The sequence below is a fragment of the Moschus berezovskii genome, chromosome 18 (genome assembly GCF_049115385.1).
Source record: "Moschus berezovskii isolate FMDL1 chromosome 18, NW_MosBer_1.0, whole genome shotgun sequence".
Taxonomy (NCBI): domain Eukaryota; kingdom Metazoa; phylum Chordata; class Mammalia; order Artiodactyla; family Moschidae; genus Moschus; species Moschus berezovskii.
Window position 1 is genome coordinate 6,061,289 of NC_142477.1, and position 27,275 is coordinate 6,088,563.

The following is a 27,275-nucleotide window of genomic DNA, read 5'->3' on the forward strand; positions in this document are numbered from 1 at the left end:
GGCGGACTCGGTCAGCAAGCGGCTGGGACAGCCCCTTTGGGGGCTGAGGCTGCAGAAGCCGGGACAGAGGAGCCTGGCGGGCTGCCGTCCGCGGGGGTGCAAGGAGCTGGGCTGCAGCGGCTGAGCACACGCGCGCTGAGGAGGCAGCTCCCGTGGGACGACGTGGCCGGCACAGAGGGGTCAGTGCCAGCGCTTTCTCCGGAGGAAAAGGCCCGTGGAGGCCAGACTGCCTCCTGGCTGGCGAGCCCAAGCGCCAGGCAGACGCCCCTGTTTCCCGAGCCGGCCTTCCGGCCCCTCCTGGCTGGGCTCCAGTGGCGAGGACACCCTGAAATCACCTCCCAGCCTCCTCGGCCCTGTTGCTGAGGCCCCCGGGGCTCGCTGTACCCTCTGGACACCCTTGACCCTGTGTGGACACAGAGGGTCGCACGCAGGGTCCACAGGGGCTGCGCATCACACGGACCTGACTGCCCGGGCCAGGGTGGGTGCCAACGGTGTGGACAGCCAGGCCCGGAGGCTGAGCTGAGCGGGACAGGGTCCCTCCAGCTCCTTGAGGTGCCCTGAGCTGGGAGCCAGGCAGATGAGCGGGCGTCCCTGCTGGGGCTGGCGGACGGCACTGTGGGCCTGCAGGGTCCCAGGCTGGACGGCCTTCGGGCACCTCTGAGGTCACACCCCCCCTCCCCGGGCGAGGGAGTCTGTGCTCGTCCTGCAGTCCAGATGCAGGAGAGCCTCGTGGGGCTGGCAGAGTAGCTGTCACTGGGGAACAGGAGCCCCGGGGGCCTTACCGAGGAGCAGGCGGCGTTCCCCCAGCTGAGCTGACAGCAGCAGCAGACGGCGGCCAGGAGGCAGGAGAAACGAACAAAGGGCAGTTCGAGTCAGGGCCGGCCCGTCCGAGCTGCCACCTGGGGCTCCCGGGATGGTCTGCTGGGCCCTGGGCCTCAGGGAAAGGGACCCCAGTCTGCCGCCCCATCTCCTGTCGACTGTCTGTGTGACTGAGAGCAGCCAGGCAGGCGCAGCGGCCACTCTCTGGGGACTTCAGTTCAGTTCAGGCACTCAGCTGTGGCCGACTCTTTGCGACCCATGGACTGTAGCACGCCAGGCCTCCCTGTCCATCACCACCAGAGTTTACTTAAACTCATGTCCATCGAGTCGGTGATGCCATCCAACCATCTCACCCTCTGTTGGCCCCTTCTCCTCCCGCCTTCCATCTTTCCCAGCATCAGGGTCTTTTCCAATGAGTCAGCTGTTCGCATCAGGTGGCCAAAATATTGGAGTTTTCAGCTTCAGCATCAGTCCTTCCAATGAACACCCAGGATTGATCTCCTTTAGGATGGACTGGTTGGATCTCCTTGCAGTCCAAGGGACTCTCACGAGTCTTCTCCAGCACCACAGTTCAAAAGCATCATTTCTTCAGCGATCAGTTTTCTTTACAGTCCAACTCTCACATCCATACATGACCACTGGAAAAACCACAGCCTTGACTAGACGGACCTTTGTTGGCAAAGTAATGCCTCTGCTTTTCAATATGCTGTGTAGGTTGGTCACAGCTTTTTTTCCAAGGAGGAAACTTCAATATACGCCCTGTTTTTGCACCCACTGTGGGCCACCTGGCAGAAAGTGAAGAGGAACTCAAAAGCCTCTTGATGAAAGTGAAAGAGGAGAGTGAAAAGGTTGGCTTGAAGCTCAACATTCAGAAAACAAAGATCACGGCATCTGGTCCCATCACTTCATGGGAAACAGATGGAAAAACAGTGGAAACAGTGTCAGACTTTATTTTTTTGGGCTCCAAAATCACTGCAGATGCTGATTGCAGCCATGAAATTAAAAGATGCTTGCTCCTTGGAAGGAAAGTTATGACCAACCTTGATAGTATATTAAAAAGCAGAGACATTACTTTGCCAACCAAGGTCCGTCTAGTCAAGGCAATGGTTTTTCCCGTGGTCATGTATGGATGTGAGAGTTGGACTGTGAAGAAAGCTGATCGCCGAAGAATCGATGCTTTTGAACTGTGGTGTTGGAGAAGACTCTTGAGAGTCCCTTGGACTGCAAGGAGATCCAACCAGTCCATTCTAAAGGAGATCAATCCTGGGTGTTCATTGGAGGGACTGATGCTAAAGCTGAAACTGCAATACTTTGGCCACCTCATGCGACGAGTTGACTCACTGGAAAAGACTCTGATGCTGGGAAAGGTTGGGGGTGGGGGGAGAAGGGGACGACGGAGAATGAGATGGCTGGATGGCATCACCGACTCTGTGGACATGAGTTTGAGTGAACTCCGGGAGTTGGTGATGGACAGGGAGGCCTGGCGTGCTGTGATTCATGGGGTCACAGAGAGTAGGACGCGACTGAACTGAACTGAACTGTGGGCCACCTGGAGGCTTTGCTCGTTGAGGCTGGGGAACGATGGCCACTGTCCACCCAGAACAGGGCCAAGTGGAGGACACAGGACACAGCAAAAAGAAGGCCCTTCCAGTGGCCGACGCAGAGAGGGTGTGGGGATGCGGTCTGTCCTCCTGGGCCTGGGAGGCGGGCGGGGTGGGGCGGGGCCTCAGTCCTGGCGGGGCCCTCCCCTGAAGGCATCCTGTGAGGTAACAGCCATTGTCCACACCAGCCCCGCCCTCTCCTGCCATCACACCGCCCCAAGCATGGGGGTGTATGTGGAGCAGGCCGCGGTCAGTGCACAAGCCCTTCCTCGGGACCCTGGCAGCCAGAGTGGCTGGGACGTCCTGGCTTCCTCCCCAGTTTCCGGGTGTGGGTGTGGGTGCTAACGCTGCCCTGGCCGGGTCCACACCCACCGAGGAAGCCCGAGCGTCCTGCTGGGTGAGTCCCCCCTTGAGTTGCCCCAGGGAGGCCCCACCTCCGCTCGCCTGTGTCTCTGCCATGTGACCCTCCTGGGGTACATTGAATCTGAGTCAAGAGTTCCCAGCACCAGTGACCTCAAGGGGCTTCCCAGGATATCCGGCTGTGTCCGTGGATATGCGGGCAGAGGATCAAGACAAACCCGAAGAACGCAGAGGCGTGCCACCAAACCATGAGCGACGAAAAATAAAACGGACAAATTGGAAATATCAAAATTGAAAGAACACCATGAAAAAAGGGAAAAGACAGTCTACAAGATGGGGAAATATATTTTCAAATCATACACCTGATAAGGAACTTTGATCCATAATATATAAAGAGCATTTACAACTCAACGATTAGAAGCACAGAGAGTTAACAAACAGCTCTCCAAGGAAGATATGCCAACAGACAAGCACACAGGGAGATGCTGGACATCGTCACCCACGGGGAAACTCAAACCAAAACCACAGAGACACCACGTCACGTGCTCCAGGACGGCTGGAAGCAAACGCACAGGGACGGGCGTCCGCGAGGGCGTGGAGCCTCCCCCACGGCTGGCGGGTCAGGAGCGGGCAGCGTGTGGAGAACGCAGGACCTCAGTGCGTTCGCTTCCCGCAATGTGAAACAGAGGCCCTAGGGACCCCCAGAGCCCACCCCAGGTGCAAATCCCAGAAAACTGGAAGCCCGTCCATGTGTGAGCGTACAGAGCCCCCTGAAAGCGGAGCGACCCAGGAGTGCAGCAGCGGGTACGCGGGTCAACAGAACGGGGTCCACCTGCAGCACAGAACGCCCCTCGGCCCCACAGAATGCCGAGAGGAACGGAGTGCTGACATGATCCAACAGAGACGAAGCCTGAACGTGCTGCGTCAGGAGGAGGCCGGACTCTCAGGGCACACGCCACGTGGCGCCCTTCGTGTGAAATGTCCCGAATAGGGTGGTCCACGGAGGGTGGGCGCGCTCCTGGCAGCTGGGCGTAGGAAGACGGGCGTGCTGAAACTGTCATGGATGGTCGTGCACATCCATGAAAATACGGAAGTCGTGGGCCGTACAGAGCACGGGGGCACACTGGGGCGTGTGCACTGAACTCGAGGAAGCCAAAGAATGAGCGCAAAGGGTAAAGTTTGAGGCCAGGTCCGCGTGGACAGGGGTGAGGCTTCTGCTTTATGGTCCCGCTGCCCAGCGCCGTGTGACAAGGTGCCCATGAGGCCCGCTGCCAGGCAGCCCCGGGAGGCAGCCTTGCTCCCACCCTCCCAGGACTAGATCGTGTGACCCTGCACGTGACAAAGACGAGAGCCTCTGCTGGAAAGGACGAGGCCGGCCGCTCTCCGCCGGCAGACCTGGCGGGCATCCTCGCCAACACTCCCACACTGCAGGGCGGGGAGCCAGCGGGTACGCCAGGGCCCCTCCAGGGGTGGGCCCGCACGCTGGGTCCAGCCGACCCCCGAGCTGCTGCCGGTGTGGACGTAAACACGGTGCATTTGGAAGGGCTGCCGCCCCCACGCCGACTGCGTAGCACAATCGTCCTGTTACTGTCACGGAGACAGCGAGACATGTGAAGCCCCAAGACGGCAAACCGCCGCAGTCCCTCCCCTCTGCTCACTCAGTCTGACCCATGGACTGATCCCGCCAGGCTCCTCCGTCCGGGGGACTCTCCAGGTGAGACTGCCATTTCCTTCTCCAGCTGCACTCTCGGCTGGGGCTTACGGGCCATGGTGGAGTGGGAGGAGAGCGGGGAGAGCCAGGGAGCACTGCTGAGAGAGAGCCACGCGGAAGGCGGCCACCACCGGGTCAGGGCAGGGCCACCTGCACGGCCCTGGAGACCCTGCCTCCCAGGGCCGGGATGGGAGGCAGGTCCTGCTTGAAGGGTGGGGCCCCCTCTGGGGCTGGCCTTCAGCTGGGGTCTTTTGGAAGGGATGGTGGGGACGGCTCATGGGCCAGGCTGCCCGTGACACTATTCATGACCCAAGTTCACACCTCCACGGGCAACTTGCTTCCCGGCTGAGGGTCGGCCTGGGTCGGGAGCAGGACTCCCATCCAGTCCTGGACCAGCTGTGCGACTGTGGGAACCGTGGGCACCTGTGGTGGAAAGCTGTCAGTCACTCAGCCGTGTCCGAATCTTTGGGACTCCATGGACTGCAGCCCACCAGGCTCCTCTGTCCATGGGGTTCTCCGGGCAAGAACACTGGAGTGGGTACTGTTCCCTTCTCTGGGGATCTTCCCCACCCAGGGATTGAACCCAGGTCTCCTGCATTGGTGGCTCAGCTGGTAAAGAATCCGCCTCCAAGGAGGGAGACCTGAGAGTGATCCCTGTGTCAGGAAGATCCCCTAGAGGAGGGCATGGCAACCCACCCCGGTATTCTGGTCTGGAGACTCCCACGGGCTGTATAGTCCATGGGGTCGCAAAGAGTTGGACACGACTGAGCGATGTTCACTTCCACGGTCACTTTCTTCACCATCTGAGCCCCCGGGGAAGCCCTGGGGCACCTGGACCCTCTAAAACGAGGCAACAGCGGTACCCACAACCGGACAGCCTGGAGCCTGGACCACAGAGTACCCGGGAAGTGTCCCTGCGCTCAGCTGGGCGGTGGCTCCTCAAGGCCTATTGTCCCAGAGGTGAGATGGGGGGCCGGGGCTGGTGGTGTGGGGGCTGCAGCCTGGGAGGCTCAGCTCCTTGAGGGGTGGGCCAGGCCCGGGCAGAGGAGGGACCTCACCCATGTCCAGGGCACCAGCCGGCCCGGGGCCATGTGGGTCACCCATGGAGATGGAGATGTGGCCGTGACTCCGCACGACAGGCCTCTGCTGGGTCGCAGCTGCTGCAGGAGGTGCGGGCGCCCGGCGGGTGGGGGCTCGGCCGAATAGAGGGGAGAAGCTGGGCGGCAGCGGCAAGCCGGGGCTCAAGGAGGCGAGAAGCGGTGGTTTCTGGGAGGCGGACCGAGAAGAAGCCTTCCAGGAGGGTGGGCGCGGTGGGGTGGGGCAGGGCTGCAGGGGAAGAGCTGGAAGGGAGCTGGTGGCGGAGCGAAGGGGTGGGGCTGAGTGCCGGAGACCCCAGGTCGCCGACACCCCTCACCGCCCAGGAGTCCAGTCCGCTGCCACCCCGCTCCTCGCCTGTCCTGGAATACCACGAGGTAGAGAGTCCAGCGGGTCCGCAGCAGTCCGGCCGGGACCGCAGTTGGCTTTTCCCAGAGACCCGGTCCCCACCTCCTGTCCTTCCAAAGGACCCTCTCCAGGGGCCTCTAGCCCTCTCCGCCCCCCCACCCAGACCAGCTCCACCAGCAGCCAGGCGCGTCCCCTCTAAGGTCCCCTCCCGCAAGGCGCAGGGGCGCTCGTGCCTCTGGACTTGGGGTGCCAGGACACGCCGTGAGAGGGTGGGGCTGGGAGCCGTCCCCACGGCGTCCACCGCAGCCCCCGACTGCCCCGTGGGCCTCCCGTCCGCGGTCCTCGCGGGCGGCGCCGCCCCCGCGCCCCGGGCTGGGCTCGCGGCCCCGCGGGAGGCGGGCGGGAGGCCGGGCCCGCGCGCTGCGGGCGGCGGCCGCGGGGGGCGCTGCGGGGGCGGCGGCTGGAGCCGGGCGGGCGCGCGCTCAGAGGGAGCCGGGCCGCCGCCGCCCGCCCGCCCCGCGCGCCGGGTCTCCGCGGCCCCCGCGCACGCCTGCGCCCGCAGCGGATCCCGGCCCGGCGCCCGGGCGGGCGGCTGCGGGGCGGCATGGGGAAACTCCAGTCCAAGCACGGTGAGGCGCGGGCGGCGGGCGGGCGGGCGGCGGCCACTCACGGTCCCTTCCCTCTCCCCGCGCCCTCGGGCCGCGCCGCAGCCGCTGCAGCCTTCAAGCGGAGAGAGAGCCCGGAAGGTGAGCGCGCGGGACCGAGGCCTCGGGGGGCGGCAGCGGCCTCCCGCCCTCGCCCCAGACCCCCGGGCCAGCCCCGGGCCAGCCCCGGGCCGCGCGGAGAGGGGCGGGCGCGCAGGGCGGCGGGCAGCGCCAGGCGCGGCGCCCGCGGGCTCACGGCGTCTCCTTCTCTCCTCGGTGCCGCGTTGCCCCGCGCCCGCCCGCGGGCCCGCAGGAGACAGTATCGTGGTGTCCGCGTACATGGGCGGCCGCAGAGGCGCCGAGGAGGCGGAGCGGCGGGGCTGCGCGGAGCACGGCTCCACGGACAAGCAGGTAGGCGTGGTGGGCCTGGCGGGCTCCTGGGGCCGCGAGCACCGGAGCTGAGCCCCTGACCGGGACCCGGGGTCCGGTGACAAAGAAGGCGGCGGCGCCGAGGGCCGGCAAACGGACTGCGGCGGGGCCTAGGGAGCCCCTCCCGCTCCCGGGTGGGGGTCCTGTGTATCCCAGGCGGGAGCGGGGGCCCGGGCCTGGGTCCCGACTTTCTTTAGGATCCATGCGCTGCACAGCCGTGGTGGCGAGTTAAAAGCCACCACGCTGCTTGTCTGCTGTGTCGGGGGCCGCTGGGCTCACGGGAAAGCCAGGCTTCGGGGGCATGGCCAGGCCCCCCAGACTGAAGGTGCTGTCAGCATCAAGGCCCCGAATCAGGACCCAGCGCCCCTGAAAGTGGGCGTGCAGGGTGTCCATCCAGGCCTGGGGCGCCAGAAGGGCCTTGGGTGAACCAGACCCCACCCGTCTGCCAGGGTGGGTGGCTCCGGGCACCGGTGTGAACTGGCTTCGGGGAGATGGAAAGCCGGACGGCTGAGACCCATCCTCTCCCACCACTCGCTCCCTAGCGACCCCAGGAGTCCACTGCAGACAGAACGCAGCCGCTCAGGGGCACGGCAGCTCCCTTTTTGGAAGGACACTCTGGCCAGCTGGTAAATGAAACGTTTGGAGGGTGTTTGTAAACGCTTGTGAGAAGGGGCAAGACGTGCCCTAAGATCAGACCCACTCAAGTCATGACACTTACTTTCTGGGAGTCAGGTTTGGATCCCACGCCTGTAAAGACAGGAACCCCGTTAGAGGATTTGCTGGGCACATCACAGTGTGGTTGGAGGCTGTGTGTTCCTCAGGGCCAGAGGGCCGGGGCGGGGCCGCCACTCCTCTGGGCTGATCGTGTCTGCCTGGGGAGGTGAGTGTGGGTGACGAGGTGCTGTCTCCTGCCTCCTTGGCCCTCCTGCGCGTGAGGAGTCAGAGACGCCGGCAGGTGACACAGAGTGGTCCTGGGCTTATGCCTCTTCCCGGCGGCCATCCACCTGGGGGCCTTTTTCCAGGCATGGGTACTTAAGGCCTTGAAACAGGCAGATGAGTCTCCGTCAGCTCAAGATGTGGACCACACAGCAGGTCCCAACATGTAGCCCAAGCTTACTTATGGAGATCGAAAACGATGCTCCCACTGCATGGCCGTGAGGTGGTGGAGCCCGCTGTGCTGGCCTCTGAGGCCCATGGATCCCACGCTCCTGGGATGTGTTTGAAGGAGCCGTGTGGTGTGTGGCTCGGGTAGGTCCCTTGTTTTGTTCTCTGCTGTGGTCTGAATGTTGGCGTCACCCCGAAATTCAGCCTCTCCCCCCTCCATGTGACACCCTGGGGAAGCGGTTAGGGCTGGGGGCTGAGCCCTCACGGTGGATCAGCGCCCATGTGAGCCCAGAGCACTCGGTGTCCCGTCTACCACGCGGGGTGACAGGCAGCGGGCACCGTCTACGCACCAGGAAGGGGCCCTCACCAGACGCCGAGGTGGCTGGGGCCTCGGTCTTGGACGTCCGGCCTCCAGGACCGTGTGATGAGTTCTTCTTGTTCACCAGTTACTGGCCTGCAGTATGTTGTGGCAGCCGGCACAGCCCGAGTCTGCTTTCGTAACCCTGTGGTGCAGGGAGAGTGGAACCTCAGAACAACGGGTGGTCCTTTGTGTTTAGTACAGTTCATTTCCCGTCTCCTTCCATCCTTCCCTTGTTCGGCCGTGGGCTGTGAGCCCCCGACTTGGAGCGTGGATTCCCGGCCCGGGAGCTCAGGCGTCTTGCTGCCATACTGCTGCCCGCTCCCCGAGCACCCCGCCCCTGGCTCTCCCCGGAGCGTGTCGGTCGGGGGACACTGGGGTGTCGGCTCTCCCTGTGTCCTGTCTCCAGCCCCATCTTGATCCCTGCCTCCCGGGGGAGGCCCCGAGGATGGCCTGCCTGACCGTGCTGTGCCCCCAGGACCTCCGACTGGGGCCGGTGCAGGGACACGTCCCCCTTCTCTCAAGGCCACCGTGTGCTTCCTTGTGGGTCAGTGCTGGTCACTGTGTGGCCACAAGAAGTGTGGCCAGTGGCCATGTGCAGATGCGGCGCACGTACCCCCGCCTGACTCACGCGCTCCCACCGCCCACACAGGATGAGCCAAATGAGGCTGACTCTGCCCACAAGTTGGTGAGCCCGGCTGGCTCCTGGCGCTCACCTCGTGCGCGTCCAGAACGTCTGGGAAATGTTAGTTTCCCGGCAGGTGGATACCTGCTTCACGAGGTAGAAGGGGCCTCCTTGTGAATCTGAGAAACGCTCTGTGAAGGCCACATGTCCCAGAGGGCCGGGGTGGCCGTGGGGCGTTGGCGGGTGGCACTGAGGGTCCCGGGAGGGGCAGCCGAGTCTGCAGGTGCCTCACGGAGTCACGATGCAGCATTTGGTGATGCTGTTAGCACAGGCGGGGCGGTGGGGGTCGAGGTCACAGGGGTCTGGGGGGGCGTCAGGGTTACAGGCGGGTCCAGCAGTGGGGGCTGAGGTCACGGGGGGCCAGTGGGGTTGGGGGGACTCTGTGGGAACCTTTCTGCCCCCCAGCACACACATGACCTGTGGGGTCCCGACAGGCGTGTGTGGCCATCTGGGCACCGCGCCAGCCCCAGCGGGCATGCTCGGTTTCCTCTTGGGCCCCCTGGACACCCAGGGCCCAGTGTCTGCTTTCGGACATGGTCTGGCCATGCACAAGGCCAGCACAGGTGTGCACGCCGCCCTGGGGGCTCCTCAGGGTTTGAAGGCACCAATCCCAGCCCCGGGGGCCCAGACCCTGCAGATCAGGGAATCGGGAACCCCCCCAAGGTCGGGCAGCGTCCGTGTCCCTCTCCCCACCTAGGCTTCCAGAGTTGCAGATGGCCCCCTGGAACCCCACTCGACCTAAGGATGAGCTGGGTGGTTCCAACTAATCTTCATCTGATGAGCCACTCCTCTGGGGACCCCGGAACCACGAGGCCACTTTGTGGGAAATGGCTGGAGGGGCTGGGGGCAGGGAGGTGGCCTGAGGACCCCAGAGGGGGCTGCCTGCGGGTGGGCGTGTCCAGGGCGAGTGGCTAGTGTTTCTCACCTGGAAACCAGGGAGGGGGCTGCCTGCAGGTGGATGTCCTGGCAACTCGCCCACTGGGATCCCCTCAGGACCGGAGGGGCGGTGCAGGGCTGGGAGTCACCTACAGGCCTGCGGCCAATGGTTCTGGACGCCCGGAAGGGCCTGAGGGCACCTGGTTGGGCCAGACGCCATGCATAAGTGCCCGCCCCACCCAGGCTTCCATGCACGGCACCAGGGCAGCATATGTACCCGTCTCTCTCGTGCTCAGGCACCGTCACGTGGTGCGGCCAGGACTCTGCGGCGTGGACACGGCCAGGCCGTGGCTGGTGCCCCTTCCTTGGCCTCAGTGCTGCTCCAGGGGATCGTGTCGGCTGCAGTATGGCCAGAGGCTGGTGGATCCCTCCCGAGGGCAGGGCAGGAGGGGCAGCGCCCCCAGGATCGGCAGGAGACACGGACTCACTGCCTGCCCCGCGGACACGTGGCATCAACCTCCCCACATCCACATGTGCTCTGGGGGGGCAGCCCCAGCGAAGCCCCACGTGCGCACCAGGGCCGGTGCTTGGATGGAGGGTGGGGAAGGGCCGGGGACACCCTGCTGGGGACACTGCTGTGAGAGGAGGGGCCCTCAGGGCGGGGGCGGCTCAGGGAGGCCTGCGCTGCCGGGGGTCAGAAACGCCAGCTCCCACAAGTACGAGACGCGACGGCGGTCACCGGCTCACCTCGGGACGTGCTTGGCCACAGTGGGAAGACGCGTGGTGCGTCCAGCAGCAGGTGTCCTCACCTGCCTCCCACCCCTCCCTTAGAGGGAGCTCGAGTGGCGTAGGGTGCTTCTGCTGCAGGGCTTGCTGGTCAAGGCCCGCATCCATGCTGCCCGCGGTGGTCACTGCTCGCCGGGCTGGAACTTGAAGTGTGACGGCTGATGGGAGCCGGACGCCTAACATGGCTTCGTTCATAAATTTAAATGTAAGTGGCTGCATGGGCAGCCCAGCTCCAGACGCTCCGTGTGACACCTCGTGGGCCCCAGCCCCCCCCCCAGCGAGCTCGGTGGGTCTCACGTGTTTTGCAGAATTGTCCAAGAAGCGTTGTGGACTATCCCGCAGTCCCTGCTCACTGTTCAATGTGCTGGAGGTTTTGGTCTTAAAATTGGCCGGGGTCCTTCCGGATGTCAGGAAGCAAGGCAGACCCCTGGCACTGGCATTCAGAGTGTTTGTTTGGTCAGCGTGTGACACGTCAGGCATCCGTCTCAGGCCACAGACAGGCTCAGTGGGGCCAGGGTGGAGGGCCCTGATCTGGAACCCACGCTGGAGCTGCCGAAGGGGTCGCGGGAAGGGGCGTCCTGCCGCCTGTGTGCCGGGTCATGGCTCTCCCCACGGCCTTGTGAGAACACACGCCTGACTTCAGGGAGCTGGGATCTGTGGTGAGGAGGAAGGGAGGTGAGAGGGTGTCTTGCAGGAGAAGGTCTGTGGTCCAGCCCCCACTGGCATCAGCGTCCGCGGCTGCCCGGGCTGGGGCTCCTCCTGGGACGGTACCTCCTGCTTCCCAGCAGCGTCTGTCTGGTTTACCCGAGTCACACTCGGCCCAGGCACTGCATGCTAGCGAGACTCCTGCAGGTCTGACCCAGAGCCCAGGTGCCCGTGAAGAGCACGTGGGGGCGGCGTCACGGGGCGGCGGGCGTCACGGGGCGGGTGGGCGGTCACGGGGCGGCGGGCGTCACGGGGCGGCGGGCGGTCACGGGGCGGCGGGCGTCACGGGGCGGCGGGCGGTCACGGGGCGGCGGGCATCACGGGGCGGGTGGGCGGTCACGGGGCGGAGGGCGTCACGGGGTGGACGGGCGGTCACGGGGCGGCGGGCGTCACCGGGAGAGACAGCTCCGCGGCGGGACCACGCTGCATGGGGCTGAGGGCTCCTGGCTCGTGTCTTCCCAGCTTTGGAGGATGGGGCTGAGGCCCTTCCTCTCCTTCCCGTGGTTTGTTTGAAGTGACTTATGCTGTTTTAAAACCAAGCATGGCACCCACTGGTGTCTCCTAGTGTGTTCCCAGAGCCCGAGGTATAATTCTAGTTCCTTCGGGAGCTCAGTGGGTGGTTGAGGCCTTGAGTCAGTGGCTTCCGGGACCCCGTGGCCCCTGACCCCGTGGCCCCCTTGCTCCCGGGGTGGGCAGGTAGGGTGCCCTCAGTCTCAGGCCCAGTGCCACCCGGAGGGAGGGCCCCGGCTGGGACCCGGTGCAGAGCCTCCAGTCAACTCCGCCCTCCTGCCAGGGGTCCTCCCCCAGGAGGGCACTGAGGTGTGCTGGCCGCCTGGCTGCCGTGAGGGGTGCCCAGGCCCTCTTCCTGCAGCTCGTCCTGGAGAAGGGCTGTGTGCGTCGCCTGGGTGCCAGGATAGAGGGGCCCCCGGAGCTGCGCTGGGGTTCTGCGGGGAAACCTGGAGGTGGGTGGGAGGTGAGAGTGGGGCTCCCGCGCTGGGGGTTCGTCTGCTGCTCCCAGACCACGCGGCTGCCCAGGGCCAGGGGCCGCTTCCAAGACGAAGTCATCGTGTAACAGACGTTTCCGAGGAGAAATGCACGAGATCAGCAGGTCCGTGAAAAGGTGCTGGACATCCTAGTCATCAGGACCACAGCGAGGCGACACCTCTCCCTGTCGGGACTGCTGCCACCAGAAGAACACAAGTAGCAAACGCTGGAGAGAGGGGAGCCCTCTCACTGTTGGCGGGGACGCAAAATGGTGCAGCCACTGTGCAGACTGGAGACGCCTCAGAAACGACAAGCGAGTGCCAGGTGACCCAGCAGTCTCCCTCCTGGGTACAGAACTCTCCCCAGGAGGTGGTGCAGCCCTGCATTCCCTGCAGCATCGCTTACAGTGGCCTCGACAGAGGCTGAGGCTCAAGTGCCAGGATTTGGCCACCCGATGCAAAGAGCCGACTCTTTGGAAAAGACCCTGATGCTGGGGAAGATCAAAGGCGGGAGGAGAAGGGGACGACAGAGGATGAGATGGTTGGATGGCATCACCGACTCAATGGACATGAGTTTGAGCAAGCTCCAGGAGATGGTGAAGGACAGGGAGGCCTGGTGTGCTGCAGTCCATGGGGTCACAAAGAGTCAGTCACAACTTAATAACTGAACAACAGCAAGACACAGAAGCAGCTTAAACGTCCTTTGATGGTGGATGAATGGATAAAGAAGATGTGGTGTGTACGTGCAATGGAATATTTCTCAGCCATAAAAAAACAAATCTTGCCCAAAACATGGATGGACCTTGAGGTCATGGTGCTAAGTGAAGTAAGTCAAGCAGAGAAAGACAAATGCTGTGTGGCTTCTCATATGAGGACTAGAAATGTGTAGATATGTTCATAAAACAAGCTCCCCACTGCAGAGAATGCATCGCAGGCTGTGGGAGGCAGGGGTGAGAGTGGGAGGAACGGGCGAAGGCGGCTGAAAGGTTTCAGCGAGGCAAGTACGCGTCTGCTCAGGACTCTCTTTCATGGGTGGCGTCGCAAATGAATTGTGCGTCGCAAATGAATTGTTCTTGAGTTGATTTTGGTTCCTGTTTGTGAAACTGGGGAGGGGGCGCCGGTCTCCACTCTGGCCCCAGGGGTCTGGATGCAGCCACAGAGATGGGTGCAAGTGTTACCTCCCTGCAGGCGTTTCCATGTGAGGGTGTGCGGGTGCTTCCAGAGGTAGGGAAGCCCTCATTACTTCCCAGAGCAACTCAGCCCTCAGGGTCCTGGGCTGCGATCATGTGTAAGCCTTTAGTGTCTCCAGCATGCTTACCTCTGCAGGGGATGCTGACATCACATGTGAACATGTGGGGCCTTCTCAGCTAAAAACGCAAAGCTGGAAATGCACGGGGTTCCTCTCTCCTTTGGAACTGATTTCTTTTGAAATGGGAAATATGAGGCTTTAATACAGATGGAAGGGAATGAAAACCCAGTGGTTTTTCCAGAGGAAGAGCTCAGGTAGAGGAAGATGAACCTGGGTCTGCATTCAGACCCAGCGGCAGGAAACCTCTTCTGCCCGAAAGCGCTGGCGGGCACAGTGGCTCCCACACAGGGGCACGGCGTCTTGTGGACCCTTTGTGTGTGCTGTGACCTCGGCGGCCAGGGGCTCAGGGGAAGGAGGGGGCAGGCACGGGAGGTGGATCCTGGGGACCTTCCTTTCTCTGTGAAGCTCCTCCTTGTTGGCTCTGAAGACTGAGCCAGTGGTGGGGACGACTGGGAGAAACTGAAGTCTGCAGATTTGTTGCAGAATGATTGAGCGTCAAATGAAAAACACAGTTCCGGGATGCTGAGAATTGAAATCACTGAGGTTTGTTAGTGTATGTTATGGGCATGTCTCGATTCTCTGTGGTAGCGATTGTGTGTGCATCCATGTATATGTGGGTGTGCATGCACACACACGTGTGTGCACACATACATGTGTGTATGTGCACATGTGTCTGTTGTGTTCATGTATGTGTGTGCTCACACGTATGCATGCGTGTGCGTGTTTGTGTGTGCATATGTATGTGTGCATCTGTCTGTCGTGCTCATGCATATGTGTATGTGTTCACGCACACACACGTGTGTATATGCATTTGTATATGTGTTTTTGTACACATGCATGATGTGAGTGTACATGAATGTGTGTGTGTGTGCATCACTGTTCCGTTGCTAAGTTCATCTGACTCTCTGTGGCCCCATGGACTGTACTGCGCCAGGCTCCCCTGTCCTTCAGTGTCTCCTGGAGTTTGCTCAAACTCATGTTCATGTGCGCACACACATATGTATACAGGTTCATGCATGTGTGTGTGCGTCTGTGCACACGTGTGCATGCATGCGTGTGTTGTGTTTGTGAATATATTGTGTGTGCATGCACATGTGTATGCCTGTGTGTTCATGTGTACACATATATACATGTGTGTGTGCATGCACACACATGTGTGAACATGCATGTGTGTGTGTGCACACGTCTATGGGTGTGTGTGCTTATATATAGGGTATATAGGGCTTTCCTTGTGGCTCAGATGGTAAAGAATCCACCTGCAATGCAGGAGACCTGAGTTTGATCCCTGGGTTGGGAAGATCCCCTGGAAGAGGGCATGGCAACCCACTCCAGTGTTCTTGCCTGGAGAATCCCATGGACAGAGGAGCTGGCGGCTACATCCATGGGGTTGCAATGAGTTGGACATGACCGAGCAACTGACACTTCTTTTCACGCTATGTCGCTTCTCACTGCCCCTGCATTTATTGTGTTTTCCCTGCACACACCTTAGGGTGGAGTTATTTCCCCCTCAGGTGACCTTAGTAACCCCACCCCATAACTTGTCCACAACCGTGGGCTGTGGGCTGAGCTCCTGTGCTGTGTGTTTTCAGGCCTCCCTGCCACACGTGTGGAACCCTCCTCCAACAAGCTTCACGAGTGGGTCCTTAGGGACCTCTCTGGGGTCGGGGTCTTTTTTGTGTGTGGCTGCCAAGAGAAACAAGCTTCACGAGTGGGTCCTTGGGGACCTCTCTGGGGTCAGGGTCTTTTTTGTGTGTGGCTGCCAAGAGAAACAAGCTTCACGAGTGGGTCCTTGGGGACCTCTCTGGGGTCGGGGTCTTTTTTGTGTGTGGCTGCCAAGAGAGAGATCCCCACAGACCAGGGCGAGTGGGTGTGTGACACTGCTGCTTAGTCGCTCAGTTGTGTGCGGCTCTGCGGCCCTGTGGAGCGTGGCCCATCAGGTTCCTCCGTCCATGGGATCCTCCACGCAGGAATCCTGCAGTGGGTTGTCATGCCCTCTTCCAGGGGGTCTTCCTGACTCAGGGATTGAATCTGCATCTCTTACGTTTCCTGCATTGGCAGGCAGGTTATTTACCACAAACGCCAGATACATTCTGTATTTTTTTTTTAACAAAATGAGTGAAGTTGTGAGCAGCTGTGGTGGGTAAGACGTCCTCACCCAGGACATCAGTTATGGAGCATGCTGGCCCGTTAGGTCTGTAGGTGTTTACTTTAGGAGACCCTTTGATCCCCAGAGAACTGAGTTTCTAGGCATAAATTTCAAATCTGGTTGTTAGGAAGTCTGATTGAACGGTCCTCCCCCAGGAGCCCTGCTGCACAAAGTCTTGGAACGCCCTCGGGTCCTGGAGCTGTTGTAGGAGCTATCGTTTGTGGGGACCCTGCACGCCCCTTTCCCAACACTTCACGTGCTTTAACTTGCGCTTTAAAGTCAGAAGTTGACAGTCACAGCCACGGCAGCCTCTCTGATGGAACCCCTCCATAGGCCTCACTGCGCATGTGCTGGAATAATTAAGCCCCAAACCTGCATTGTCCCCTCCAAGGCTGTTTAGCCGCTGAAGCCGCAACCCCAGCTGCTAAGCCACCAGGCCTTTCCTGCAGCCCGTGGAGCCGCCTCCGTCTCCCTGGCGGTGTGTTTGCGATGTGTCCCCACCAGGCCTTCCGTCAGGGGTGCGGGCAGGTCCGCCTCTGCCCTTGATCTCTCCCACTGAGGCCGCTGCCCCTCCCGGGCCCTGCCCTTTCACCCCCGGCCATCTGCCATCCCCTCTGCTGCCCCCTTGCCCTCCCGTGCCCCATCCTTGCCTTCTCCTGCACAACCCAGTTCTTTCCAGTGCCCGGGGAGCCCAGGCCTCCCTACTCACCCCACACCAGTCCCGCCCCATCCAGTGTCCTGACAGCCTGAGCAGGAGCCCAGGGGCTCCCCTGGACCCCCACTTGGCCCAGGTCACCCTTGCATGCCATGTCACCCCCTCATCCAGCCCTAGGCACTGCCCGGAAGTGACTTTGGTCCCCAGCAGCACGAGCCTGGCGGGCACTGCCCCAGGGTCCCCGCCTCTGACCACTCTGCCTGTCCAGGGCGTTGCCTGTCGGGGCGGGAGGTGAGGCCAGGCTCTGTCTCTGATCAGCAGGCCCCCATGGCCGACCAGCCAGGAGGTGGGGCTGGTGTGAGCAGGCCGGGATGGAGGGCCTGCAGGGCAGCAGGGGGCGCAGCCAGAGAGGGGCGCCGCGAGCCTGGGAGACGGCGGCTGGGGGTGGAACCAGCAGAAGGGGACACGTGGTGACACACGGTGAACACACCTTCAGTGACCCAGGGTGTGGGCCCTGCAGCCCCAGCGTCCCCCGTACCCTGAGCGTCTACCCATGCCCTCTGCGCCCTGAGCATCCACTCGCGCCCCGAGCTTCCACCCGCGCCCCGAGCGTCCCCTGTACCCTGAGCGTCCACCCGTGCCCCGAGCATCCTCCATGGCCCAGCACTGGGGCTGCCCTCTCCTGAGGGATTCAGGGCACCGAGAGGCTGTTCCACCAGGAGCCGCTCGCTCTGGAGGACACCCTCGCCACCCGCTCTGTCCTCGCCCTGTGCTCGCCCCTCCCATCCCCCCGCTCCGTTTTCCCTCTCTCCCCTCTGCCTGGACTGCCGTCCACACTGGGCCCCTACTGCCCTCCTGCAGACAACTCATCTTGGGACTCAGGAATCTGCCCTGTCCAGGCCCTGGAAGCACCCTTGACCTTAGGTTCCTCGGGGCCAGTGTTTGCAGGACCCAGAGCTCCCGAGCTGTAAGGGGGCTGCAGACTCTGAGTGGACTGCCTGTATTTGTAACGGAACAGGGCCGTTCTGAGGGCAGTGGAGGGGCCGGGGCAGTTCCTGGGGGGTGTGTGCAGCCGGGCTCTCCAGCCGGGACCCTCTGGCTTCTGGTCACAGCTGCCCATCCTCGGAGCTGTCACAGGAAGCTGAGCCTGTCCTCCGGGGCCCCCGAGTCTGGAAGGCGTGCCCTTGGAGCAGGAGGTCTGTCCTCGCTTCCGTGCCGTGACCCGTGCTGTGGTCTCTCCCCGCTCAGGCCAGAGGAGGGGCCTGGCTTCCGCTGGGTTTCTGGCTGGTGTACTTCCTGTCTGTCCCCATGTGAGGAGGACAGCACCCCGTGAGTGTGTGCATGAGTGGTCACCACACCCCTCCTCGTGGGGGGTCACTGTACCCCGTCTTCTGGTGGGGGGTTGCCGCATCCCATCCTCATGGGGGTTTGCAGCACCCCATCCTCTGGGGTTCATCGCACCCCGTCTTCCTGGGGGATCACCACACCCCATCCTCCTGGGAGGTCACCACACCTCGTCCACATGCTGTTGGAAAGGGGTGGAGGCGGTGGTCAGCGGCTGGTCCAGACTCTCGACCAGCTGGCGGCTCCTGGACGTGCAGGGTTGCTCCCCGTCCCAGAGCCCACGACTGTGACCTTATTGGAAAGGGGTCTCTGCAGACGTGGCTGAGTGATGGGCCTCGAGACGAGAGGTGGTTCTGGGGCCCTGACTGCTGCCTCCCGTCTTTGTAAGAAGGGGCACGGGTCTGACCTCAGACAGAAGATACACACACAGAGGCCGAGCGGCCACAGAGCAGAAGCTGGGGACACAGACATGAGCCCAGGGCCCCCAGAGCCAGAGAGGCAGGAAGGGTCCCTGTCCCTGGAGCCTGGGGGGGCTCCCCTCCACGCCGTGAGTCCTGACTGTGGCCTCAGAACTGGGAGGTGGCACGTCTTCAGGTGTGAGCTGCCTGGCTGGGGGGACCACTTGTTACGGCCCCGGGACACACACGCACTGTCCCTTGGGCCCTGGGGTCCTGGGGGGCTCCTCTCTGTTGAAGCCCAGATCCCCAGATCCACGCACTGAGCCCCAGGGACAGAGCGGGAACCAGCCTGGGTCTGAACAGCGCAGCTCTAAGAGGACATGGAGAGTCGGACACAACTAAGTGACTGAACTGAACTGAACTGAACTGAAGAGGACACCTCAACCCAGGCTGCCATCGGGAGGGGCCTTGAGTCCTGGCAGCGCTGGGGGGCCGGTGGTCGGAAGATGAAGGCCCCCCGAGGCTGGCCACAGACGTGCTCCACACTGGGACCCCGGGCAGTTTTTCTAGGCAGGCCCTTTATCGGGGTGACGGTGGAACGGGTTTGTAAAGACAGAGGCCGCCTGACGGTGAGGGAGAGGGACCATCTGGAGAAGAGACAGGCAACCCGGACAAGAAAGCGTCTGGTGCAAGGGCCTCGGCCCGTCCCTGGCAGCCCAGAGCTGTCTGAAGGAGGGCCCCTCAGACGCCGAGGAGAGGGCATGATCTCCCCTCGCTGAGGGGCCCTGGGGTTGGCAGGAGGCCAGGCCTGGGTCTGAGCAGGCTGGGTGGTGGGCTGGGTCACCCTCAGGCCCCTGCTGGCAGGTAGAGGAGCCCCAGGTGCCATGGGGACGGAGCCGTGTCCCTCAGCAGAATCAGAGGTGGTTGGTGCCAAGGACCGTCCAGGCGGGGCCAGGATGGGGGCAGGAAGGCGGGGCTGGAGGGTTTGTAGGCGGAGACTGGGGCTCCCTTGAGGAGAGGGGGACGGCACGAGGTGGGAGGTTGCTGCTGGGGAGGGTCTGCAGCTGGGGCCTCGGCCTAGGGACAGAGGCCAGCACAGGTGGGCCTCCCAGGAGGGGTGGGGCCCGGGCAGTGCCCGTGCATGCGTGGGGACGTCATCTGTTTGCCCCCAGTCTTTCTGGAAGGCCTGGGTTTTCCAGCCGCATAGGAGGTCGCTGGCAGGGGGTGGCTGCACCTGGCCAGCAGCCCTGTGCTGCATGTTCTACGTTACAGTCTAAGTTCCTGGCCCTTCTGTTGATCTACAGCAGCGTGGATGAAAGGGCGTCTTTGTGTGACAAGGATAGACGGGACCGAAGTCACCAGTCACAGGGCCGAGCGTGGCTGTGCTTCCCGCAAGCCTCCTTGTCTGATGGCTCCATGTCAGAGACTGCTGGTGACCTGTTGGATCTTAAACCGGCCTGTCCTCCCGTCGGGGTGTGCGTGGAGGAACGTTCCATGTGTCCTGAACCCCCAGCCCTGTTGGGGAAGGCGGGCACCGGCTGGGGAGGTGGGCACGTCCGTTGCTGATCAGAGGCTGCTTGGTGGTGTCTTTGGTGTGTTTGCGACTGTAGCGTTGGGAGCGTCTCAGGGTCCCACCGAGGCTCATGCAGACCCTGTCCTGACCCCTCCCCAGCCCAAAGCATGTACTAACATCTCATCTGTAACCGACACCGCCTACCAAAAGTAAGTGCTCAGATTATTTTAAAACAAAAGGATGGAAGGAATTATTGAACTTTCAACTCTTTTAAGCTCACGTGTAGAGGCCACGGGTGGGTTTTGCTCTTCCTTTGCGCACTCGGCCAAGCCAGGCAAGCAGTGAGGAAATTCTCAGGTCCCCCACCCCGTGGCTCTGGGGGCCGAGTCCTCAGGGCCAGCCTCCCCGCCAGTCCTGGGGCTCCGGGAGGTGTCCAGAGGCGGGTTTCAGGGCCTCGACGTTTCCCCCCTGAGACTGGCTCTTTTAAAGAAAGGCTGTGCCCAGTCCGGTCTCAGATCCTTAGATCCCAGGGAGGTGCTTCCTGCCGCTCTTCTCGCCTCTGTGATTCAAGGAGGTGAATACGGGGCTCTGCTCCGGGCAGGGTCATCAGGAGCCATGCAGGATCTGAGCCTCTGACCACCAGCCCAACGTGGAGGCTGGCCAGGCCCCGGGCGGGGGGACTTGGTGGAGAGCAGGCCGTCCAAGCCGGGGGGCGGAGTCCTCATGAGGCATGTCCTGAGCCCCTGGGCCTGCCGTCCGTGTTCTGGCCCCGCAGCACGTGGCAGGGACCGTAGGGCCCACAGCCCCGCTGGACGTCGGCTGGCCCCGGCCGCCCCCTGTGACGCGCCCCTGGGGCCAGCTAACCTGCCTCTGGCCAGGCACCGCGCCTGCTCCCCGCAGACACCCAGAACTTCTGCTTCGCAGCTTGTTTTGATTTTATGGAAAAAATTCAACTGAAAGCCAGGCTCTTATGATTGGAATTTATCTCGGTGTCCACGGGGCAGAGTGCTCAGGCTGCACTCTGTTTGGCTGGAGGGGCCCTTGTGTTGGCGTGCAGGGCAACCTCAGGGCCCTCCGAGCTGGGCCAGCAGGTGCGTCCCGTGGCGGCGGGCTGCATGGCAGAGGCAGCGGTGTCTCTCACACCTGGTGTTTTGTTTCCTATTAAAGCGAGCTCGGGCACACCGCCCACCTGGCCTCCCGAGGAAACTGTGAAAGTCACCTGCTTCTAAGCGGTGTGACGGGGGTGGAGGGGCCGGTTGGGGCCCGGGCCTCCAAGAGGAGGATGCTGGGGGTGCCTGGGGGCCTAGGAGACAGACGGGCAGGGCCCCCTCCACCCTGGGCCCAGCCCCGCTCACCCTGCGTCTGTTTTGACCCCGGGGCTGGCAGAGCCAACCCCGGGGACTCAGTTCTGTGGTTTCCCAGCTCGGCAGAAGGTTGGTCCTGTTTTCCCGTAACTGGCCTCAGGATCAGCCACGGGTGGAGGGGGGGCATCTTCTGTCTGTGCCCTCAGCCCAGCACCCCGAAGGAGGCGCCCCCTGCAGCCCCAGCCCCCCGGTTCCTGGGCCTTGTGGGGGAGCTCCCTGGCTCTTGTTCAGCTGGGGCAGGAGGTGCCATGTGCCGGCTGGTGAGCTGACGGATGGAAGATGGGCTCACCCGTTCACGGCCAGGCTTCTGGTCTGTGCCCGCCTTGCTCAGCAGAAGCCAGGGGGGAGCCTTGTTCTTGCTGCCCTGTGCCCTTGGGCGAAGGCCGTGTCCTCGGGGGGGATGCAAGGTGCTGAGAAGCACTGGCCCGTCCTGGGCCCTGCGTCTCGTCCCGGAGGCAGTTCTGACGGAGCCAGCCATGCCCAGGGATGGGCGTGTGTCATGTTCAGAACCTGAGGCTGAGTGAGCCTGGAGAGGCTGGTGCTCCCGCAGCAGGAGCGTGACGCCCAGGAGGCAGGTCTGGTGCCCGCCTGCGAGGTCGGGCAGGCGTCCATGGTCTGCACCTTCCCTTCTCCCTGCAGGAGCTGCTGGGCGGGGACCCCAGGGAAGGGCCTTTCCGCGATGACCAGTGTCCTCTTGAGGGTGAGTCCCGCTCCCCAGCCCTCACTCATGCCCCCTGCCCCAGACACCCTGAACCACGCTCACCCCACGCCCCCCCACTTACCCTCCAGACCCTGGCCAGCCCAGGTTTGAAGCTGCCACAGCCAGGCGGGTAGCACAAGGGGGTGCCCCAGGTCGGGGTCACCCTGAGGGCCGCCCTGGCCTCCTTCCCAGGCCCCCCTGATCCCTGTGCCCGGACTCTCAGCTCCGACCCTTCTGGGAGGGTCACAGGCTGGGAGCTGCCCACTCCCTACCCTGGGCCGGGACACCAGGCCCACCACCCTGCCCCTCGGGACGCCGGGCCCATACCCTCCCCAACAGTGGTGCTGCCCCCTGAGAAGGCCGAGGCCCGCGAGGGGCCAGGACAGCTCTTCTGCTTGGACGATGGAGAGAGAGCAGCGAGCCGCGAGGGCACCCGTGGGCTGGGCAAGCGGCGCCTGAACGTGGACGTAAGTCTTCGCCCCGCTCCCCCCCGCAGGCGCCCTAATGCGGGGTCCCTGCGGCTCCCGGGCAGAGGGGTCCCCATGCACCTGGCCAGAGCTGGCCGCTGTGGCCCCACGTAACCCGCGGGACTTTGCTGGGCTTCAGTGCCAGAGCCACGGGAATGACCCAGAAGCTGGGTCATGCACGGCCCGTCCTGTCTCCCTGCCCAGCCGGGAGGGGTGGGGACGGGCCCCCGGAGGGCGGGGCCGGGCCCCACGTGGGCGAGGACGACCCTGCGCCCGTTCACCCGCCCCCGCAGGCGGTCCAGTGCGACGTCTCGGTGGAGGAGGGCAATCACCAGGAATGGACGTTCACGCTCTATGGCTTCGACAACAGCGGCAAGGCCACCAGAGAGGTGACGGGCTGGCGCTGGCTGCAGACAGATAAGGAGGCCTGGGTCCCACGCTGGGGACATGGCTGGGCCCTCCAGGTGGGAGGAGAGGAAGGGAGCTTTCCTGGGTCCGGCTGCGGAGAGGGAGCCATCGCAGGACAGGGCACAAGTCCCCAGCAGAGCCGGCTGGAGCCGCGTCTGTCCCCCCGTGCCTGGCCACTGTCTGCGCCATTCCTGGTGGAGCCCGGCACGCCCGTCCCTGCCCCGGCCAGCAGCCCCTCAGCAGGGCAGTAAGGGTCCCAGGGGTGCCCCCGGCATGCCGCTCTGCTGCCGTCCGTGACCAGGAGGCGAAAGGCCCTCAGAAGGAAGCAGACGTGGAGGGTGACGAGACAGCGTGTCCGAGTTAAAAGCAACTCTGATCGTTTGTCTGCTCGCTGAGCCCTTTAAACTCAGACTCAGTTTGAACTTGAAAAGCTCAGAGAAACGTGGTGGTTCTTGCAGGGCTGCCGGCTCAGGCCTCTCGGTGCCTCTGTGGGGCAGAAAGGAGTGGACCAACCCCGCAGGCAGCAGGTGGTGTGGGCTGCCCCCCCCAAGTCTGCCTGTGTCCCGACGTCCGCCCCCGCCCCCTCCGCAGGACATGTCCAGCCTGATGCACACCATCTATGAAGTCGTTGACGCCTCGGTCCACCACTGCTCGGGCAGCAGCAAGACCCTCCGTGTGAAGCTGACCGTCAGCCCTGAACCATCCAGCAAGAGGAAGGATGGGCCCCCTGCTGCCCAGGGTGAGGGCCTGGGCTCCCGGGCCCCAGCAGCTCCCCGCTCAGGTGCCCCGGAGGCCCTGCCCTGCGTGTGGTCCCTGCCTCCTGCAACCCCGCCCCACGCTGCCTCTCCCCCGAGTGCCCACTCACTGTGCGGGGTCAGGAGTGTGCTAACTGTGCCCTCCGCTCAGCGCCCCCCTCACGGCAGACGGCTGTGTGGCGTCCTGAACACGGAGAGGGAGGCGAGGGCTGGGGACTGCTCCGTGAAGGACTGGGTGTGCGGGGGCGTCAGTGAGCGAGCGAGGAGTGAGTGGCTGCGTGCAAGAGTGCAGGTGGATGGTGAGCAGGGCGTGAGCAGCACGCGTGGGGAGTGCTGAGGGAGTGACTGAACGTGTGCATGAATGAACGAGTGATGGACAAACAGCTGGACCGACGCACGAGTGGACGAAGGCGTGTGAGTGAACGCGCGGGGCTGGTGAGCGCGTGAGCAGAGCAGGGGACGGGGAGCCAGGGAGTGAAGGCTGCCTGCCCGCGTCCCCCGCTTTCAGACCGCGAGCCCAGTCGCTGCAGGACGGAGGCGGAGCTCAGTGAGGACCCCAGGGCGGCCGACAGGAGGCTGTCTGCACACATCCGGTGAGGGCCTGGGCTCCAGCTCTGCTCCCCTCGGACGGGACCACCCTGGCCACACCCCTGCTTCCCGCCAGGCCTCAAGGGCTGTTCCCTTGGGGTGGCCCCCGGCACTCCCTGCCATCGGGCTGGTGGCCGGCCCCCGGGTGGGAGCTGGGCAGGCCAAGTGTTGTCTGAGAGGCCAGGGGGCTTCATGGGCAGCTGGGGGGCGGGCTTCAGACCCTCGGCCCACTTGCTCCCGGGCCCCGTGGTTCCACCCCCCGGGGGCAGCAGCCACAGAGCCCTCGCCAGGTCCTGGGTGACGACGGTGGTGGAGGCCACAGGGTGGCACCAGGGTCCTGGGGCCCTGTGGGCCCTGCTTGTCCCTGACCTCGCAGGTCAGAGCACTGCAGATCAGAGCTATATCCCCCTCCTGCTCCTCACAGGAAGCCCAACGCTGACCCCCACCCCTGCTCGGAGCGGGGGCCCTACTGCGTGGACGAAAACACGGAGAGGAGGAACCACTACCTGGACCTGGCCGGGATCGAGAACTACGCATCCAAGTTCGGACCCGGTGAGTCCCAGGGCCGGTCCCTGGGCGCCAGTGAGTCCCGCGGGGCTCCAGGCCTGGGGGTCGCGGGCCCTGGCAGCAGCGGGCCCAGCGGGACACAGCCGGCCCCGCGGAGGCCCTCACAACTGCTCTGTCTGCAGGGTCCCCACCGACGCAGGCCCGGCCGGAGCCCCCCGCCAGGGCCTCGCACCCGCAGGGCCGGTCCCGCTCGCAGGAGTCGGACGTGCACGCCGCCCACCATCGCCGCTGCCCGGGGCTGGCCGAGCTCGTCGCTGAGCCGCTGCCCCGGGCCCTGGACCTGCCGCCCCGGCCGAAGGGCCCCGAGCGGCCGTTCCTGCGGTCGCCCCAGGGCTCCGGCCGGCCCCCCGGCGCGCCCGGCGGGCTCAGGTCCGGCCGCTCCTTCAGCTTCCACCCTCCCGCGCCGCTGCCGCCGGCGCCCCTGGAGGCCCTCGCGCTCCCGCAGCCGCCGCCCCCGCCCTACGGCCACCGGCGCTGCCGGCAGAGGGCGCGGGAGGGCCACTCGCCGCTGAAGGCCGCGCCCGGCCCGCCCGCGGCGCTGGAGCACGAGCTGCCGCCCGCGCTGCTCGGCGAGGCCTGCGCGGGGCCGGCGGTGCAGCGGCACGAGCACCACCACCACCACGAGCACCACCACCACCACCACCACCACCACCACCACGCGGCGTAGCCCCGCCCACGGCCCGCCCACCCGGCCTAGTACCGCCCACGACCCGCCCGCCCGGCCCAGCACCGCCCACGGCCCGCCCACCCCGGCCTAGCACCGCCCAGCCCAGCCTAGAACCACCCACGGCCCCGCCCACCCAGCCTAGCACCGCCCACGACCCGCCCGCCCGGCCCAGCACCGCCCACGGCCCGCCCAGCCCGGCCTAGCACCGCCCACGGCCGGCCCCGCCCAGCCCGGCCTAGCACCGCCCACGACCCGCCCAGTCCGGCCCAGAACCGCCCACGGCCCCTCCCAGCCCTGCCTAGCACCGCCCAGCCCGGCCTAGAACCGCCCACGGCCCCGCCCAGCCCGGCCCAGCACCGCCCACGGCCCAGCCCGGCCTAGCACCGCCCACGATCCGCCTAGCATGGCCCCGCCCAGCCCGTCCTAGCACCGCCCACCGGCCGGCCCCGCCCACAGCCTGCCCGCCCGGCCTAGCACCGCCCACGGCCCCGCCTGCCTGTCCGGACCCGCCCACGACCCGCCCACCCCGTACCAGCGCCACGCCCACGGCCGGCCCCGCCCACCACGGCCGGCCCCGCCCTACCCGGCCCAGCGGCCTGAGGCCACGGGAGTCCCCCCTCCAAGCTTTCTGTGTCGTTCCTAAAGACGTTCGCTTCGAGATGCCTGCACCTGCTTCTGTCGTGATTCCAGCGTGAGGCCCGAGGGCAGGAGGCACCTGCCGGCTGGTCCTGGCCTGGTTTTCTTTCGCGCAGAGCAAGCGCTAGGGGGCCTTTGCTTGGGGGCGGGGGCGCGAGCCTTGTGGTCACCCGGGGCTGGGTGGACAGGGCCCTTGCGGCTCCTATAGCTCGTCCATCGTGAAGCCGGGAGGGTGGTCAGGGAGCCGCCACTGCTGAAGCCCCGGGGTGTGCGTGGCCTGCAGCTTGGGGAGGTGGCCCCCTTCAGTCGTCCGGGAGCCGAGAGGAGGCAGGCTGTGGGGCTGCCCCCAGCCCCCTGAGAGGACGCAGAGGCCGAGGTGGGGCTGGGGAGGTGTGGGCCCCCCCGAGACACTCACGTGGACAGCTGGGCGGAGGCGGCCTCCTGTCCTCCGTGGACTCGAACATACCCCATCGAGCGCCACGCATAGCTTCAGCTTTGAGAAAGTGCCCTTCCTGCCGGGAGGCTGCGAAAGAGCTGCAGGGAGCAGGGCGCCCAGTGTCCTGGAACCTTGGTCTGTGGATCCCCCTGAGGCCTGATGCGGCCGCCGCTCCATCCAAGACAACCCACTTGTGAATTTGTGCCGCTGGTTTTGTATTTGCCTCCTTGGCACTGTTTTTATGGATAAAGCAACTTGGTGGTCAACCTGTGATCGCGTTTTCCTCAGTCATAATAAAAATACGTGCATTTGGTAACATGTCACACCTTGTTTTCAAGTGAGTTTTCAGTAGGGTTGGTCAGGCCACCTCCACCAGCCTGTGTGGCCACAAGCGTGGACAGCTGGCCGTTCGGCCAGGACAGGCATGCTCTTGGGGGAGACGGCGTGTCCGTGTCTGACCTGCAGGCGGGCCGCCACTCCACATGTATGGGTCACTCTCGCCCACGTCACTGCTTCCAAAATGAAAAGAAAACCTGAGCCTGAAATTGGGTTCACGCCGTGTGCATGTTTGCTCCGTTGCTTCAGTTGTGTCAGACTCTGCAACTCTGGACTGTAGCTGCCAGTGCGTTGCCATTTGCTCCTCCAGGGGATCTTCCTGATCAAACCTGCGTCTCAGGAAGACCCCCTAAGCCTGAAATTGCGTTCACGCTCCGGGGCCACTTCAATTGCTGTCTGGGGGGCTGTGTGGATCGAGGCTAGGTGGCGGCACTGGCTCTCTGTGGATAAGAATGTCTGGAGAATACAGTGCCCTGCGCCTC

At 64.1% G+C, this 27,275-nt stretch overlaps 1 protein-coding gene across 1 annotated transcript; it reads left to right on the forward strand.

The window, feature by feature from the left end:
- The first annotated feature begins 4,547 nt into the window (after positions 1 to 4,547).
- On the forward strand, positions 4,548 to 26,780 carry NKD2 (NKD inhibitor of Wnt signaling pathway 2). The gene is made up of 15 exons (XM_055422315.2): positions 4,548 to 4,625; positions 5,388 to 5,451; positions 5,649 to 5,806; positions 5,913 to 6,006; positions 6,098 to 6,134; positions 6,241 to 6,680; positions 6,892 to 6,989; positions 7,550 to 7,633; positions 21,873 to 21,933; positions 22,273 to 22,400; positions 22,694 to 22,789; positions 23,400 to 23,547; positions 24,072 to 24,156; positions 24,576 to 24,703; positions 24,841 to 26,780. The coding sequence occupies exons 1-15, from the start codon at positions 4,548 to 4,550 to the stop codon at positions 25,383 to 25,385; spliced, it is 2,244 nt and encodes a 747-aa protein (XP_055278290.2). The 3' UTR covers positions 25,386 to 26,780.
- The last annotated feature ends 495 nt before the right edge of the window (positions 26,781 to 27,275 follow it).

What these genes read in the sequence shown, in the direction of transcription:
- NKD2 (XM_055422315.2), top strand. Translation starts at nt 4,548, where the DNA reads ATGGTGGAGTGGGAGGAGAGCGGGGAGAGCCAGGGAGCACTGCTGAGA. An exon ending in CGGAAGGCGGCCACCACCGG is followed by an intron (nt 4,626 to 5,387) that starts GTCAGGGCAGGG and finishes CCTGGACCACAG; the next exon opens with AGTACCCGGGAAGTGTCCCT. An exon ending in TGACCAGTGTCCTCTTGAGG is followed by an intron (nt 21,934 to 22,272) that starts GTGAGTCCCGCT and finishes CCTCCCCAACAG; the next exon opens with TGGTGCTGCCCCCTGAGAAG.